Here is a 19,837-nt window from a genome sequence, read left to right as displayed (position 1 = left end):
GACTTGCCAAAGGTCACACAGCTAGATAATTGTTCAGTTGTCTGAGGCCAGTTTGAACTATTGCCCTCCTTCCCCTTCTCTATCCCCTAATCTCCCCTCCCCCCTCCAAGTTACCAAGTCAATAATGCTGACTTCATTCAGGGTCACTTAATAAAAAGTGGCCTAAGAAAGTCAAGGTTGTATTATTCAATTTGTGACTATAGTCATTCAAGAAGGCTGTTGTGGTGGAGTTTTCTGGATTACCTTTTCATGATCTGGAAACTTTGGTCTGAGCTGAGTAAGTAGACTGCCTGCTTAACATATTTACTGAGATTTTTTTAATACATTAAATGTTCAATCCAATAATATACATATAGTAATCTGAATTTGTTATTGGTAACAGGCATAGATATCTCATCCTTGGTAATCAAATGATGATAATTCAGATGATTCTTCAAGCATTCAACAAACACTAAGTATCTAAATTCAAGGTATTATGCTATGGAGGTAATAATTACCTAATGAAGGACAGACTCTCTCTTCCTGAATTTTTTAATTCTGAAAGCTGCTACTCTTACTACCCCCCCAAGTATTTTGCCCTAAGTTGTCCTTAAGATTTTTAATTTCATTGGCATTGGATAAGCCAAGTGTGGAAACACCCTTCATTGATGCACAGCAGCAGAACATTTTTTAATTGTCATAGAAGGTTTCTTGAGGATACTGAAAGATTGAGTTACTTGCCAATGGCTATCCAATGAAGTATGCTCCACAGAAAAGAACCTGAATCCAGTTCTTTCTCACCCTAAAAATCCTTTTATCCATGAAATTCTTTTGCTATAAACATACACATTAAAATATCTTGTGACAATTAGCTTCTCAAATACTGAAACTATTATTCATCTATTCAATTCTACAGAATTTCCCCCCGTTATTTCTCCTGTTGAAACTATTTGTGGAGTATTATGTATATGTACTTCAGGTTCTGCATATAAGTTTACTAATTAATGGCTCTAGATAAATTTGAAAGATTTAAAAAACAATACAAGGCTCAAAAAAAAGTTAAGGTCTTATATCTGTCATTCAAAAAGGAAAGACTTCTTCAAAGAAAGGGGGGAAAGGCACATTTGGCACATATTGTCTACCTTCTGATAAAGGTACACTTTCAAATACTATAGCTACATGAATCAAATAGCTGGACAAAAGCTGGCTGTTAGTTTGACTTTTTCTGACACCTTTCTAAATCCTAGCAGAAGGGTAAGTTGCTATGCAAACAGTCAAGCAGAGAATGGTATTTTGTTTTTAAAGAGAATCATTTATTGGCCTTAAGTATAATTTTCCTTACTTTACTATTTTAATTTTTTTTAAACTATTAGCCTATATGGCAAGAATGTAACACACATAGCAAGTCAAGTAGGCTAAGCTGTGACTGCCACCTGCTGACACTTCACATTATTGCTCTCAAATTCTTTATATAAAAGAAACAGCCAGCATGGAGGAAATATCTGCACTGCTTATTTTTGCTACTTATATATAGTTTTAACCATTTTAATAAAAGTTACTTAAATCATCTACTGGAAACTACTGATTAACAGAATTGTTTGTAATAAAATAAAGTGCTGGTGAATTACAAATGTGAAAATAGCTAACAATCATACAGTGTCTTAGGTTTTACAAAACCCTTTACATACATTATTTCATTTGATCCCCTTGACAACTTCGTGACTTTTTTAAAAACTAAGAGATTCTTAGGTTATAAATGATAGGTACTACATATAGAATATTCCTAATACATACCTGTCTATACCTAGAAGAAATAGGGATATTTTTATTTTATGGATAAGGAGGCTAAAGCTCAGAAAAGGCTAATTGACTTGCCCATGTTCACACAACTAATGTCATACGTAATTCCAGAGTCAGCATTTTTTCCACCATGATGATTTTTAATAATGTTATAATCATTCTAATTTCTATCCAAGTAATTTAATTACTAATCTGAGGCTTTCAAAATTAAAACTACTTATTTTTATTAGGTGAGAATATTCCCTTTACCAACACTGGTAACTGTGATAATTAGCTTCTGTTTTTTGCATTTTTACTTTGTCTTTTGGATTTAAAAGAATTCCACTGATCATTCCATTTCCATGGAGAATTCCAATCTGGTGATGTCTTTCTGAATTGAGTTCGGCTGGTCTTCAGAAAACCAACAAGACTTAAGAGTATATCACTGAGCTCATGAAAGCAACTCTCCCCCTCTTTAAATGGGGTTTTCCAGGCCCAGGATCACTTTACTGTCATGAGATATTTAGAACAAATTGCAGAAATCTCTGCTATTATATCCTTTTAGAAACTGTTACTTTGAACAGCAAGGTAGTACATGAATCAAAAAAGTCCTCTAATAGGAACAAGAATTTATATAAACTTTTAAGTAGTTGCGGTAACATTAAGTATATAACATATACTGAGTATATAGTATATATAGTATATATTCTGAGTATATCAAGAATTAAAAAATAAAGAGTTCCTAGTAGGAGGAATACTTTCCAGATCACATCATGTGCATAATTAAACACTAGTTTTTTCCCTTAATAAGGAAATAAAATTTAAGAGCTATACCTTTTTGAGATAAAAATCTTAAAAACTGATAAGCAATAGTTTGTTTAAAAAGAAAAAAACATGAACAAGCTGCACAATGAAGTTCCAGAATACAGAACCTCACATTTACAACAATCTGATACATCTGAGATTAGGAAATCCTGATATTATGACCAAATTACACTTTAGAGTTGTTTCCTTTCCAATGTCTGACTTTAGTATTTTGTGTCAATTAAAAAAAATTTCCACTATAGAACACTAGAATAAAGAATGTTAAGATTTTTGGATTTTGTTCTCATTTGTCTGACTCAAAAGAAAAAAATCATTGAAACAGAAAAAAAAATGAAATCAAATTACTTTCTAAACTCTAAAATAATGACTCTCTCATTCCCCCAGGAGAAACAAAATAATGGTATAGGAAAAATAGCACTAACTTTGGAATTAATAATTAGATTTAAATTCTCCCTGTCACTTAAGGACAAGTCATTCTACCTAATGTCTCACTCATTGTCCTTTAAATGTAAAAGGAAGAGCCTAACTTTCCAGGGACTTCTCTCAACTCCATTTCATTTACTGAGCACTTACTATATTAAGGGAACTATGAAAGATGCTAGGAAAAATGTAAGAAATATTAAGACAAAGTCCCTTTCCCCATGGAGTTTACAATCTAGAAGGGACTATATAAACAAATAATTATAAATACAAAATATTAAAATATAAAAGCTGTGTAAATCAAGTTCTAATATTTTACACTCCAATGAAATTTCAAACATATGAGCTAGTAAAATTTTCTCTGAAGCTAATAAATAATGTAGAACAGCATTTATTAGTAATTTACAAAGAGGGGTGCCAAATGTTTTAATTTATGGAAAATCAAGATTATAATTAAAATCTTCTTTTAATGATTCACTAGGTAATGAAAGTGTTCCTGAGTTTTCATTTGTCAGTGAAGCACAATTTCTGTCAGGGAAGGATTCAAATATGGACCTGCCATATCACTGTCTAACAAACAGGCTAGCCTAACTAAATCTGGAGAAGATCATGATCAGTTTAGTTAAATGGTTTTTAATTTTTCAAATACAGCAATTCTGTAAAACTATCCATTAAATTGAAGAGTGGTTGGAATCTACATTAATGGAAAAGGCACTAATACCAATAAAACCACAAATCCATGAAAAGTACCAAAGTAACTGACATAGCTAAAAAAGCATCAGGGTCATTTTGGAACTCTAAAATAAAAATCTAAGATCACAAAGTAATGTGTAGGAAGTTCACATTTCCTAAAACCTGACTAGTAGGAACCCAAAATTTATTATGGCTTTTTTTTCAGTTTCCATATTAATAAAAAATATTTTTAAGGTTAAAGAGAGGTTAAAGATAAGGTTAAAAGATAGAAAGTAAAGTTGAACAAACTTCTCCTAAAATGCATGTTTCCATATCTTGTTTTTAAGTTATCAACCGAAGAAGTAAAATTATTCTTAGGTTCTTTGTGCCTATGGGAAATGCAATTGATGTTAAAGTAATGAGTTAACTAGAATATTTCCTATTTTAACAATAGTAGGGGCAGTTAAGTTCCAATTTTTGTTTTTGTGAGAAAGAAATGCTTTGAAGAATCTACCTCAAATACCTAAATTCTTAAAATTGTATACATTAAAATGATTCAAATATTTGAGGCCTTTGGTTCATTAAAATCTAAATTAAGGTCTGTAGGAGAACACAGAATCATGAACTTTCCAGAGTTGTAAAAGCCCTTAATGGGGGCAGCTAGGTGGCACAGTGGATAGAGCACTGGCCCTGGAGTCAAGAGGACACGAGTTCAAATCCTACCTCAGACACTTATAATTACCTAGCTGTGTGGTCTTGGGCAAGCCATTTAACCCCACTGACTTGCAAAAACCTTAAAAAAAAAAGTCCTTAATGGTCATCTAGCTCAATCCATAACTGAAAAACAATATCCCTTTCAAACATACCCAACAAGTAAGTCTTCCAATATGATCATACAACTAGTCAATTTATGGAAAGCATAATAAAATAAGGCACTTTCACAAAATGCTGAACAAAAAGGGATTAAATCCTGAAAACAGGCTAGATCACAAATTTTAAAAATAAAGTTCTTCATGATTATGTTACAGATAAATTTCTGTCAAAAACAATTTCCACAATATTTAAATATACTGTCTCTCAACTCCTTGTAAAGTTTTATATCTAGGGTATCTACATTCCATTCACTGAAAATCAGATTACAGACATATTTCTTTCCATTAAATTTCATATTAAGTTAACAAGTCATACAAAAAAGGAAAACTGGGGGCATCTAGGTGGCACAATGAATAGAGCACCAGCTCTGGAATCAGGAGGACCTGAGTTCAAATCCAGTTTCAGCCATTTAATATTTACCTAGCTGTGTGACCTTGAGCAAGTCATTTAACCCCATTGCCTTGCCAAAAAAAACCCCAAACAAACAAAAGAAGAAAACTAGCCACATATCATAGAGCAAAATGGCCTTAGTTTTTCACAACCTAAGCAAAAAGAGGATAAACTATCCCTTCCCTGTCAGACTGAAGGTAGCTTTAAATGTATTTAAAAAAAACTCCACTGATATTATAATAATGGTACATTATTAAACTGTTAAATCCTCAAGATCTAGACAATAATTTTATATTCAATTGTATTAATGTAAAAATTCCTTTTAAATATAAGTAATATAAAAATTTTTCTGTTAAGGAGTCAGTATTTTTAATACCAAAAATGATACTATAATTTAATAAACACCAATATAAAATGATCCTATGAAAAATTTTACATCAGAACAAAGTTACAGTATCAACATTATTAATAGGGCATTGCTTTGTCATAATATATTTTTCATTATGTCCAGTTATATGGACAACATGAAAAGCTGCTAAAATCAGTATATACAACTTGGGTAGCTACTAAAGATCAAGAAGACCTGAATTCAGTTTTGAGTAGAAGTAGAGAAGTCAAGAAGGCCTTTGAAAATTTGCACAGTTCTTCTAATAACATTCAATTTCTCCCTAAAACAAAGGTTCGACTTTTTAACATTAAAATTCTTCCACTAATGCTGGGTGGCTATACCTCAGGAATACCACAATCTCTGAAAAGTTGCTGGTCATCCACATGCAATGGAAAAGTACAAGGTGGATGAAAGAAGACTGCAACATATTATCAAAGAACTGAGGAAAAGAAGCTATATTTCTAATTATGTATATATGTATGACCAGTTACACTTAAAGCACAGAATATTTGCTTCACTGATATCTATGCAATGTCAAGAAGTCAGGAGAAAAGTCTTCAACACAATAAATAGAACCATTGTGAAAGATTTATAGGGACACAAGATAAGAAAGTAATGAATAATGAATGAAACCATTAGAGAGAGGATATATTCATTTGGAAGCAAAATCACAGATCTATCCAAATATACTTTAAAAATGAAAAAAAATCCATATGTTCAAGAAAATATCTTTGCAAATCAAAGACAAATCATTATCTTAGAATTATAGCTAAGTTTTGAAAATCACAAAAATATTTTTTAAAATAGGAAAAGTTTTTTTAGTTGAAGTGACTTGAAGAAGTCCACCTGACATAAATGAAACCAAGAAAATCTTAGTTTTCTCAAAACTTTAAAAAGTGAATAATGGGGGCGGCTAGGTGGCACAGTGGATAAAGCACCAGCCCTGGAGTCAGGAGTACCTGGGTTCAAATCTGGTCTCAAGACACTTAATAATTACCTAGCTGTGTGGCCTTGGGCAAGCCACTTAACCCCATTTGCCTTGCAAAAAAAAAACCTAAAAAAAAAAGTAAATAATGACAAAATGTCAACACTATATAGTCCCTTAAACATTATCTAATCAAATGTCTATATTTTGTGGATAAGAAAATTGAAGTCCACAATTAACAATAATAATAAAAATAATAAATATCATTTTATAGCAATTTAGGGTTTGCAAATCATTTCACAAATATCTCAGTTGATCCTCACAATAACACTATTATCTGTTTTACAGATGAGGAAACTGAGGAAGGTACCAGTTAAGTGACTTATCTAGGATCATATAGCTAACAGGTATCTGAGGCTGGATTTGAATTCAGATCACCCTGACTCCAGGTCAAGAGTACTCTCTATGGTACCTCTTAGGTTGCCTCATATGAAATAGCTTGTCTAGAAAGTTAACTGGCAGAGTAGGGACTCATTGTCAGATTTTCTGAATTCAATATACTTTTGATAAAACGCTAAGAATTGGGTGATTAAGAACAGAACCCTGCTTAAACAAGTGGTACTTTTTCAAAAAATACAAAAACCCAAAATCTTTTGATCACACAAAACATAATACTAGGCTAACTATACTTGGGAAGTCTAGATTGAATAGCATATATTCCCTTATTCACAATATAGTTTCGGAGGGGATGACTTGATGAACATATTAGGTCCCAAATATGTATATTTGTTGATTGAACAAACAATGATATTTGATGTTCCTTTAATTCATCACATAGGTTTGGAAGGGATGACTACATGTACATATATTATAATTCCCAAATATGCATATTTGTTGATTTAACAAACATAATGGTATTGGATTATGTACCTTCTGTTCAACTATACTAACTTGCAAAGATGTCATATATCATTGACAGTAGAACTCCAGAGGGGACACAAGATTTAAAAATCTTTAAGGTTAAGTCCCAGTTTATGAGAAAATTGTTTTCCAAAAGTTTATTTGGTCACTTTCTAACAAATTAAAATCACAAACAAACCTTCAGTTGTCAGATCAGCTCATAAATACTTAATTTACACAATATAGAGGAAGTAGAAGTAACAGTAATGAAAACATTTATATAATACTTTAAAGTTTGGAGAGTGCTTTACAAATATTGTCTTATTTGATCCCTGTGAAGAAGGTTCTTTTATTACCCCCATTTTATAGTGAATGAAATTGAGGCACAGGGAACTAAAGTGATTTGTCAGTCACACAATTAGTAAGGATCTGAAACAGAATCTGAACTTTGGTTTTACTAATCCCAGATTCAGGTCATGCTCTATTCACTGTGACACCTAGCCGCCTTTTCTAGTAAAGTCTAATAACCATAGTTGATATTCTTCTATATGAAAACATTTGCAGAAAACTGCCCACTGTAGTACATCAATGATTCTCCAAATTCAAATAAAGGCTACATTAGAGTATTAGCTGAAGAATTAGAATTAGGATGAAAACAAATGTAACCTAAGGGAGGTTAAGATTTATTTTGCCAGGATAAATCAAGGTCTCTTGTTTCTCCTAAGTCAACTGTTGACTTTCTTTTTGTAGACCTTGGGGTTTAGCCTGATAGATGGTAGAACATATGGAAAGCTAGACATATGATTAGGAAGACCCAAATTCGAATCCTACCTCAAAGGATTGTTGTGAGGCTCAAGTAAGATAATAAAGTACTTTGCAAACCTTAAAGTACTATATAAATACTGATTATTAATCACCACCTACTACTTCCACCCAAGGTTTCCTGTCATCCTCAGTCTACTGTAGAAATGAATGCAGTATCACAGTTTTCTCCAAGCACAGAGAAGTTGCAAGATAATGTAAAGCTTTTTACTCCAGTACATATCAGTAACTTCATCTATATGTGGTGGGATGGAAGACACAATGAATCTGGAGGCAGATGATCTTTTGAATTCCTACTTAGTTTAATTCATCAGTTCATCTATTGGGGATCTCAGTTTCCTCCTCTCTGAAATCAAGAGTTTGGACAAGATGGTCTATATTACTAGACTGTCTTTTTTTTTGTTTGTTTTAGGTTTTTGCAAGGCAAATGGGGTTAAGTGGCTTGCCCAAGGCCAAACAGCTAGGTAATTATTAAGTGTCTGAGACCAGATTTGAACCCAGGTACTCCTGACTCCAAGGCCGGTGCTTTATCCACTACACCACCTAGCCACCCCTAGACTGACTTTCACTGCTACTTCCAATCATGACTATTACTCCATCTGCTTTCCAAACCATCCTCTAAATAGCTGCCAGTAATTTTCCTAAAGCAAAGATCTGATCATGCCATTGTCCTAAGTAAATTTCAGTGGCTTCTTGTTACTCTAGGATTATAAACAAACATGGAAAGCTATCCACAATCTGGTTCCAACACACTTTTCTTCATCATATCCCCAGCATTTAGTAAAGTGCTTTGCACAAAGTAGATTCTTAAAAAATGCTTGCTGACTTGATTTTTCCAGTCTTATTAAACAATATTCTCATTCTTATATTTTACTGTTCAGCTCCACTGGCAGTCTAGCTGTTGGCTCCTATATGATATTCAACTTCTCATCTCTGTAGCTTTACACAGGTTACCCACTCCTCCCCACCCATGTCCAGGAAGTTCTCACTATTCTTTTTCAACACTTAAAATACTGTTTTCTTTTTTACAACTCAGCTCTGAGCTCTTGGTATTTATGACTTCCATGAAATTGCTGCTGATCCTTCCAGCTACTAGGACCTCCCTTCCCTTAAATTACTTGTATATATACTTATATATACACACATTGTCTCCTCCTATAAAATAGAAGAAGTTGCATAAGGGCAAGTCTTTTTCATTGTATTTGTAAGCCAAAGCCCAGCACAATCCCTTCACTACAGGAGGTGCTTAATAAAAGTTGACTAATTCAACTGTTTCAAGGTCCATATCACTAACTTTATCACTAACTCCACACTTGTTCTCATCTTTAAACTAAGTGAATACCTAGCTCTCAGGCTCAGACCCTCTCACCATGCTCCAAGTTTCAAAAACTCAATCTGGCAAAGAATCTGCAGCACAATTACTCAATTCCAATGATTTTTGAGCATCCACTGGCAGGGGTGATGTGAGGATCAAATGAAATAATAAATGTGAATTGCTTTGCAAATCTTCCATTTAAATAACCTCAGATGAAGAAGAAAGATGGAGGAAAAGGTTAAATAAACAGAAGAACCAGGAGCCCTGAAGCCAAGGAAGGGAGAAAAGAGCATCCAATAGATGGTTAATAAAATTAGACTGTGAAGAGGTTCAAGGAGGATGAGGACTAAAAAAAAGAAGTTTAATAATGAAGAAGAAGAAAAGAGGTAAGATAGTAGCTAGAAAAGAGGTAAGATAGTAGCTATACAGATCAGGAAGATCAGGGAAAGTTTTTTTTTTTCAAGAAAAAAGGGAAGTAATGTCACAACACACCTTCCTTCTCTGACCCCTATCACTATTGGTGATTTCTCAATTACATTATAAGCTTCTTTTTTTATCTCCTCCAATGACACAGTACTCCCTTCATATTTAATAAATGTCTTTTGTAGTTTAATAGTAATAAAAGTTCTTAATGTAATATTCATACTTCATTTCTCACAATAAACACTTCAATATAAGAAAGACAAACTCAAAATTTTTTGTCACAGAGCACTTGTATGAATTCTTTTTATATCTGAGATCACTGTACTCTTTTCCAAACTAATCCCAAAATACCTCCCTCTAAATTGGACTACTCATCAACTCTTTACACATCCCACTCTAGTAACTCCAGGCCTATGCCCACACCCTTCCTTATGCCTAAAATGTCCTTTTGCTATTTGCTACTGAAATTCTAGCCTTCAAGATCCAGCTCAAATATTAACTCCTTTAATGAAGAGACTACCTTGATCATCCTAGTTGGAAATGATCTTTTCATTTACAGTTCTCACATACACTTATGATCAATTTTGTATTATTTATGCGTGTGTATGTTTTATATCTTACTAGAATGTTTAAATTCCACAACTGGGGTACTTTATTTCTCTTTATATCTTCTCCAAGATAAATGTCTAACATACAGTAGGTATTTTAATAAATGTTTGTTAAATTAAATAAAAATTCTGAAAAAGCTCAAAACATAAAGACAGAAAAGTTAAGTTACAAATCTGAAATGACTACTGTAATGCTGGAACTCAAAAATAACATTTGCTAAAAATGTACCACTACTAATAATATAGTATGTCCTGTAAATATGAGATACATAAATGATCACTTCTTGAGACAGTAAAAACAGGATTTCAATTGTATAGGGAAATTGGGATAAGCATATCCCCTGATCTTTAACTGACAGTCCTAAAGAGTTATTCAGGGCCTTAGAGGTTAACTGATTTGTCCTGTGCTTTAGCCAGTTGTCTGACCCTGTCTTCAAGAATTTAACAATACTTTCAGGTCACTATTGATATTAAACGTATTAATTTAACTATGAACATATATTAACCACATATGATAGTCTCTCCACAGATGGGAGGGCAAAAATATATAATAGATAACAGGATGTGAAGATTTAATTTCCAAATAATGTTGAAGTGAGTTCAAAATGGAATGATTGGCAAGGAAATAAAGAAACAACATAAACCAATCCTATGAACCAAATAAGAAATGTGAATTATATATTACCTGTGTACACCATGAGACAAATATATTTGTAAAAATCTCTAGTACATAACTCTCTGATTTTGGTCAGCATTGATTAGTGAGTAAAAATTTTAAAAATATATTATGTACTTTTCATACCAAGGTTGTTAGGGAGTTTCTTTTCATATAGAGTCTTTCCAAGTACTGCAGGCCCTCATCTTTCAGTAACTCCATTGGAAAATGGTGCAGATTCCTGTAATTTAAGAACAAATTCTTGTGCTTTTCCAGCTTCGCCACAGAGATTGTCTTACAAAGTTCTGATGCCATGACTGAACCTTTCCCATCAGCCACATTACAGCACTACATCTTGTAAAATATGATCTAAAGAGAGAGCAAAGAAAAATTTTAAATTATGGTTTATCTCATAAATATTTACAATGTATCATCATATAAATTATTGTATAAAGTGATTTGAATCCAATGTAAGAAATAAAGACACTAAAATATTTTAAACTAACAATTATTCTATCCAAGGTTTTGGCAGTCTTATAACTCTAAAAGAAAATTTACTAAAAGAATGTATTTTTTCACTTTTCTCAATCATCAAATTCATATTATGTGGGTGGATGTACACAAAATTTTACAAAGTCACAGCTTAAGCAAAACAAAATGATTAAGATATTTAATACAGTTGGAGAAAGGTTTTTGTGTTAATAAAAAATGTACAGTAACTTCTTTGAAAGGTTCAAACACTATACATATAGATACATATACATGTATTGTGTATATGTATATAGATATATAGATATATATATATACATAAAAAGGAAATAGCTCCTTCAATGTGTCTAAAACATTTTAATAAACTATAGTATGTGATCTATTTTCATTTCCTAAGTACTAGTCTATTACTCTAATATTCTTTTCCTTTTCCTTTTCTGTTTTTTTTTTTTTTAGTTTTGAGGGTTCTTAGGAAGAGATGAGCAAAGTACATAACCTGGGAATCATAGTTTTGTTTGCTTATTTTTAATTGCATGTCAGAAGGTTCTTGCACTAGGAAACAGAGATCAAAGTTCTAACCTTCCCCACAATAAGCTACTCCCACTGACTGACTATGTAATTGTAGATCATCATTTTTACTTTCTTGGGCTTTAGCTACCTCCTCAAAGAAGTTAACATTTTACTGGAGCAGACAAATGAACTCTTTAGATCCCTTCTAGCTCTGAGACCTAATATTCTATCACATACTTTCATATATGTAACTCCATAAATAACAAAGGTAGAAAGATACTGCCTTTCCTTTGATCTAAGAATTTCAGCTCTAATTCTCTGGTTAATTCTTCAGAAATTTCTTTTTAAAATATAAAATTTGGGGGGAGGGGCAGCCAGTTGGTGCAGTGGACAGAGAACCAGCCCTGGAGTCAGGAGTACCTGAGTTCAAATTCGGCCTCAGACACTTAATAATTACCTAGCTGTGTGGCCCTGGGCAAGCCACTTAACTCCATTGCCTAGTAAAAACTTAAATAAATAAATAAATAAAATATAAAATTTTGAAAATTATGAATTTCAACTCACTTAAAGCAATCTGAATATTCAGAGTGTCTCATTAAGTACTTAACAATAAAAATTAATGATCCCTGAATGAGTTTCATATCCTTAATATACAGCAACAAACTCCCACTTCTAATAATTAAATAATATAACTTTGCTAAAAGAAAAACCATAAGGAAATTTATAGCTGTTATATACAGTTATATTTCCAATTGCTTGCTGGATAATTCTCATACCTGTCTGATCGCTCCACTAGATTTTCATCCAGCTCACACTTGCTTACTATGGGTATTTCATAGGGTTCTGTCCTGGACTCAATATGCTTTATTTATTTTGTGATCCTCTCAGTTCCAATAACCTCTCAATGCTAAAGATTCACAGATTTACTAATTCAGTCTATAACCCCCTAAACTACCAATCTTACATCTCCAATTACCTTCTGGACATATGAAACTGGATATTCCATCATTTAAACTCAACATGATTGAAACTGAATTCATATCTTTTCACCAAATCCTCCCTTCTTCCTAAGGTTCCAGCTATTGTCAAGGGCACCAAAATTTTTCAATCACAACCAAGGTATTATCCTTAACTTCTGACTTTCTTATTTCCTATATCCAATCAGTCACCAGTTCTTCACATCTGTCACATAAGACTCCTCCTGTCTCTTTTGACACTACCCTCACCCCAGAACAAACCCTTATCCCCTCACCCCTGGACTCCTGTAATAATCTACCAGTAGAACCTCCTTGTCTCAAGTCCCTTTTCCAATCCAGTCCATCCTTCACTCAGCTGTCAAATGATCTTCCTAAAATGGAGGTTTGAGCACGCTTTCCTCCCTGCCCCATTCAATAAATTCCAGAGGTTTCCAATCACCTCCAAGATCAAAAATAAAATCCATATTTGGTTTTCAAAGCCTTTCATAACCTTGTTCCCTCCAACATTGTCAGTTTTTTAAAATACCTTTATTCAACCCTATTTATTTTTCAATCTGGGAAAACTAGACTCCTTACACAAGACACTGTCTTCCACTTCAGGCATTTTCACTGGCTGCCCCCATTGCCTGTAGTGTCCTCCCTCCTCATTCTTGTTTCCCAGATTCCCAATTTTCCTTCAAGTTCTGGCTAAAATTTCTACAACTACAGGAAATCTTAACCAATTCTCCTTAATTATTTTAATATTCCCCATTTTTCCCCCTTTCTTTGACTCCCCAGTGATTAGTGCTAACTCCAGTGCCTCCCACAGAGAAGGTACTGAATAAATGCTTACCTGACTTGGGCACCTTGGCCCCTTGAACTCAATATGCCTAAAACTGTATCACTCTCCCCTAATTTGTATGTTTCTGCTAATGGCACCACTATTTTTCCAATTTAAAAACCTTGGAATCTTTCCTCAAGGTCACACTCATTCAATCAAATGCAAAGCTGGGTGGGTAGCTTTTAGTTCTACAATGTTCACATCGCCCCCTCTTCACTCTCACTAAAAACTCCCTATTCAGGCTTTCCTTTCTTCCCTACACTGTTGTTCAAAGACTTCTTCTAAATGACCTTTCTGCTTCCAAGCTGCCTTTTTGCTATTGCTCTTCTATTCAAAAACTTTCAGTTTGTCCCTAGTGTCTACCAAATCAAATTTAGTTCTTGACCTCCATTCAAGGCCTTCTACAATCTAGATCTAACTAACTGTTCAGCCTTATACAATTTCCTATTGGATAATCTATGTTCCATCAAAAGTGGACTACTTTCTGTTCTTTCGTATTTTGGTCTTTTTCTATCTTTGTTCAATCCTCTAGATCTGGAATAAATGCTCTCTTCATGATTTCTCTGTTTTAATCCTTCCTATTTTTCAAGATTCACCTGATATACCATCTCTCCATTAAAACTTACATAATCTTCCTTTCTCCTCCATAAGTAAAAGTGATCTCTCCCCTAAAATTTCTCACAGCACTTTGCCTGGGTCTTTTCTTTGTACTTATCTTTCTCCCTTGTATTTTTGTACAATGTTCCATCTCCCCAATGGTATGTATCCACAGATTCTAGTGCATAGGTAATTAAAATGTTTGTTGAATTAAACTGAATTCTCTAGCCCAAAACAGATGAGAAATTTGAAGCCAACTGGATCAAAAAATTTGCCCAAAGCCTACAAGTTAAAAACAGAATCAACACTAGAACATAGGTTTCCTGACTCTCAAAAGTATTAATGTACTCTATTAAAATAATTCCAATTAAAGGTCTCTAAGATTTTGCAACTACAAGGTAGTCATATCAGTGGTTTTAAGATGATCTGTTCAAACAAAAAAAGATCTTACAACACTTAATACCTATCACAGTACCTATAATTCTACAGCATTCATAGGTAATACAAAGCCTTCATTTATATACTAAAAAATATAATACATGCGTTCACATTACTACATTTTTACTTTCATGTACAGTTGCACTGAAATATGCTTAAGGACAAACATAATATTCCACTAAAAGATTCCATCTATTGGTGATAAATAAATACTACTACTGATCACTTACAGATCAGTTCAAACTAAGAAAATTCAGTAGATTGTCTTCTGAACAGTGTGCTTTTTTTTTTAGTGGAATGTACAGCACAGTGCCTGGCACATAGTAGGTAAATAATAAAATATTAATTTTAATAGAAATCTCAAATTTATAATTTAGAAATAAGGTCAAATATGATGAGAAAATCATGGGGGGGGGGGGGCTAGGTGGCACAGTGGATAGAGCACCGGCCCTGAAATCAGGAGTACTTGAGTTCAAATCCAGCCTCAGACACTTAATAATTACCTAGCTGTGTGGCCTTGGGCAAGCCACTTAACCCCACTTGCCTTGCAAAAACCTAAAAAAAAAAGTAAATCATAGAGGGTATTCATGCTAAGACATGGACACACTAAGAAATGACATACCCTTTTCCGAAAAGTTTGGGGTCAAAAAACTGGGAGTGTTTTATACAGTGGTTGTAGAATTTTTTACTTGCATTTCCTGTTTTTTCCATGCTTGTTGTCTTTGCACTCACTGGTTCACATTTGTTACTGATATATTAAATTACATTCTGCCATGTTCTGTCCAGAAATGGCTCAGAAAAGATTTTCATACAGTGCTGAATTCACGTTCAAAGTGATAACTTTTGCAAAAAGAGAATGGAAATCATGCTGCCAAATATCAGCTTGATCCTCCTCCAACTGAGAAAACAATCTAAGATTAGTTACAGAAAGAAGAAACCATACTGAAAACGCCATAGTAGAAGAAGGCCACGAGAGGCAAGACAGCCAAAGGGCCTGAGTTAGAGAGGGAATTGAAGAGATGGATTGAAGAGCAAAGGGCAATTGGAATTCCTGTCCACAAATATGGTTCAGCAGGAGGCAAGAAGAATTGTTGATGAAAAAGAAGTGACTGATTTCAAAGGAGGACACAATTGGTGCTTCAGGTTCATGACATGGAATGGACTTGCCTAGGGAGTGCTTGTGGTCAACCACAGACCACAGAGCACAGGCAGGAGAGCAGGCAGAGCCTCTACCAAGGCAGTGATTTGTCATCAAATCCAGATGAGGATGAGCTAATGGATGGGAGTTTTGATAGTGATGAACTGTATGAATTTTAGGATGATTAAAACTTGAGTTCAATAACTTGATGCAATATATTTTTTTCAAATTTTGGGTCCAAAAATTAAGATACGTCTTATACATGGAAGTGTCTTAGACATGAGGAAATACAGTAGTTCACCAAAAAGCTTTAAACAGCTGAATTTTAAATTCATTCATTCCTATTTTACAAAAACTTTTACCAGAGAAATGAAAATGAGACTTATCTCATTCTAAGTGACAGAGATGGAATCAGAAGATGTGATTCAAATCTTGCTTTTGATACTAATAGGGTGACCACAGAACAAGTCTCTTAAAATCTCTGAGTCTCACTTTCCTTACATTGTGCCTTCCCTTCTTAGATCATCTTCCATCTACCTATTCTGTCTCTGTCTACGTATCTGTCTGTCTGTCTCTCTATATATATGTATGTATGTATGTATGTATATATATATATATACATATATATATATTCCATTTTACCTTTTCATTTAGAATATAAGTTTGTTGAATACAGAAATGCTTTCCCTTTCTTCCACAGTTCTTAACACAATTTAGAACATAGTAAGCACTTAATAAATGGTTCCTGCCTGACTCATCTGTTAAAATGAGAGACTTAAATAAAATCTAGAGTTCTGACTCTATGAAGTAGTATCCTCTTTAAAAAAAAAAAGTAATCCCCCCAACACCTAATTGAACACTTCTGCTAACTCTTCCACCCTACACCTATTCCCATTTTAAGGGGAGAAAAGGAAGGAAAAATGCACTGAGTGTCAACTTTGCTCTAGGCCCTAAACCAAGTGTATTTACAAAAATTACCTCACTTGATCCTTACAATTTTGTCAAATAGCTGCTATTATTATCTCCATTTTACAGTCAATGGAAATGAGGCAGAGAAGTGAAGGGATTTGCCCAGGATCACACAAACACGCATTAAGAAATTGGATTTGAATTCAGGTCTTTCTGACTTCAGGCCCAGTGCTCTATTCACTGTGTAATCTAGCTGCCTCCTATTAAAGGAAATGTTATTTTTCCTAAATGGTCCTCAGAAAGGAATTCCCTTCCCTAGAAAGCAGTTTCAACATCAGTTCTGGTCCCTTCCCAAGTAGTACTAATTCACTAGCCAACCAACCCTGATGCGCCATTCAGGAAAAAGCAAGTCAAAATGGGAAGGACTATGTACATTCCCTCACAATCAAGACTCGTACAGACTTACACCTTCTCATGACAACTCTTTATTTAGTACTACTACACTAGCCAAACAACTTTGGGATATCAGTATTTATATGACAACTTATATGCACTTTCACAAGATAGCCTTCCATCACTATGATAACCAACTCCAGGGAGGTCAGGATGTGTCTGATCATTTACATAAACATACACTTAAGGCTTCAAATTAGCATTAGAACACCAAGCCAAGGAGCTCCAGGAATGTCCCATGTGTCTATTTACATACAAATGCACAGTCTCAAGTTAGCAATATTACAATTAGCCAACAACTCCAGGGTATAGGCATGTGCCTTTGTGTATAAATGGTGGGACACATGCATATACAGACATGCATGCATGCATACATACACACACCCCTTCATTGACAGTTCTCAAATTAGCATTACTTCATGTTGCTAAAACAGACAAACAGACACACACACACCCCTTTCCTTCAAATTAGCATTAGGACACCAAGCCAACCAACTCCAGGAATGTCCCATGTGTCTATTTACATACAAATGCACAGTCTCAAGTTAGCAATATTACAACTAGCCAACAACTCCAGGGTATAGGCATGTGCCTTTGTGTATAAATGGTGGGACACACATGCATATACACACATGCATGCATGCATGCATACATACACACACCCCTTCATGGACAGTTCTCAAATTAGCATTACTTCAAGTTGCTGAGACAGACAGACACACACACACACACACACACACATACACACACACACACACACACACACCCCTTTCCTTCAAATTAGCATTAGGACACCAAGCCAAGGAGCTCCAGGAATGTCCCATGTGTCTATTTACATACAAATGCACAGTCTCAAGTTAGCAATATTACAACTAGACAACAACTCCAGGGTATAGGCATGTGCCTTTGTGTATAAATGGTGGGACACACATGCATATACACACATGCATGCATGCATGCATACATACACACACCCCTTGATGGACAGTTCTCAAATCAGCATTACTTCAAGTTGCTGAGACAGACAGACAGACACACACACACACACCGCTTTCCTTCATAGACAGGCCACAAATCAGCAGGACCACAAGTAGCTCTGCAAGTCCAGAGGTGTCCGGCCATTTACGCGCGCACACACACACACACACACAGACAAACACACACACACACACACACACACACACACACACACACACACACACACACTGACATACAGACACACAGACACACTCTGTCTCTCTCGGGCGCGCGCACCCCTTCACGTGACAGCCCCCGCAGGGAGCAGGCTGGGCGCCTCCGGGGAGGGGGAGCTCAGGCACAAGGTGGGGGCCCCGATGGGGGGCCCGGATGGGGGGGCGCGGCGGGGCCCGCTCGGCCGGGGTCTCTGCGCACGGCCCTTCCCAGTGGGTCCCGCCGGGGGGAAGGGGTGGGGGCTCGGTGGGCGCAGGGCGACACTCGGGAGCGGGGACCCGAAGCCCCTTCCGTGTCGGGGGGCCGCTCCGCCGGGCGGGGGCGCGGAGGGGAGGAGGAGGAGGCCGAGGAGAAGATACTCACGTTGGCGGCGGGATCTCCCCGAGAGGAGGCCGAGCTCCCCCAGGAGCGGGAGGCGGGGCGGGGCGGGGGGGGGCCCGGCTCCGACTAATTCACGCCCCCCCGGATCCGCGCCCTGGGGGGGGGGAGGAAGGAAGCGGGGGGAGGGGGCGGAGCCAGGGCGGGGAGCCGGGCGGGAAGAGGCGGGGCGGGAGCGGGGGAAGCCTCGCGAGAGCGGGAAGCGTGGCTCTCGCGGTATCTGCTGCCAGCCTCGACCCCGCCCCGTTGCTTTTGTTTTCGTCCGTCCCAGGGGCCGTCCTCGTTCCTGCTCCGGGGATCCGCAGCCCCTGCCCCTGTGAGTCCGGGGCGTCGGGACGGGGCAGACCCCGGCAGCAGGGTCTCCAAGCGGGGGGCCGGCGGGGCCGGGCGGCGACGTGCCTTGTGCTCCGAGGACCGACACCTCCATGAGTGACGAATTCTATGACCACGAGAGAAGCAAAATCTAACCAGAACCTAGGGCGCGCATTGTGTTGGAGGCTCCGTTTTCCCTGCCCAGACGCCGGGACCTCCTCGGCTCATGTTGCAGGAGAGGAAGCCGACGCCGGCCGGGCTGAGCGTCGAGGGCCTCTTGCCGTCAGAGGCCACCCCTCAAGTCGGAAGGATGATTTTTCCTTTCCACCGCACACCTAGCTGGAAAAACATCCATCAGGCTTGGGTCAGCTAGTCCTACTGGATGACTGGAGGTCCCACAAACTAGGAAGACCTGAATTCAAGGCACGCACACTGGCTGCTTCCTGGGCAACGCTCTGACAACAAACTGAGAAGATGCCGGGCCTTAAGGGAGTTTCCTCATCCAAGGATTTCTCCTAATATGAATCCCTTGTCCTGTCATAATCCACCCTAAAAAAAAGTCAAGTGCAGTATTTCTCTGCAAAATCAATTAAACTTGAACAAAACATTTAGATGGGTGACCTTAGACAAAGCTGCTTGACGTCTCCGTTC

At 36.5% G+C, this 19,837-nt stretch overlaps 1 protein-coding gene across 2 annotated transcripts in view; it reads right to left on the bottom strand.

Annotated features, from left to right (window-relative positions):
• Positions 1 to 18,993, bottom strand: part of LRRC28 (leucine rich repeat containing 28) — a 235,992-nt gene extending 216,999 nt beyond the window's left edge. Inside the window, exons 1-2 of one of the 2 annotated variants that reach the window (XM_074234188.1) lie at positions 18,860 to 18,993; positions 11,122 to 11,343 (exon numbers count right to left, since the gene is read on the bottom strand). In XM_074234188.1, coding sequence (XP_074090289.1) covers positions 11,122 to 11,289 — 168 coding nt within the window. In that variant the 5' untranslated portion in view covers positions 11,290 to 11,343; positions 18,860 to 18,993. The remainder of the gene's footprint in view (positions 1 to 11,121; positions 11,344 to 18,859) is intronic. The other variant, XM_074234189.1, reaches the window with a different exon arrangement.
• Between the last annotated feature and the right edge of the window lie 844 nt (positions 18,994 to 19,837).

This window comes from Macrotis lagotis, chromosome 4, assembly GCF_037893015.1.
Source record: "Macrotis lagotis isolate mMagLag1 chromosome 4, bilby.v1.9.chrom.fasta, whole genome shotgun sequence".
NCBI classification, from domain to species: domain Eukaryota; kingdom Metazoa; phylum Chordata; class Mammalia; order Peramelemorphia; family Peramelidae; genus Macrotis; species Macrotis lagotis.
The sequence above is the reverse complement of the archived record's forward strand: the minus strand, read 5'-3'. Positions and strand labels throughout refer to the sequence as shown.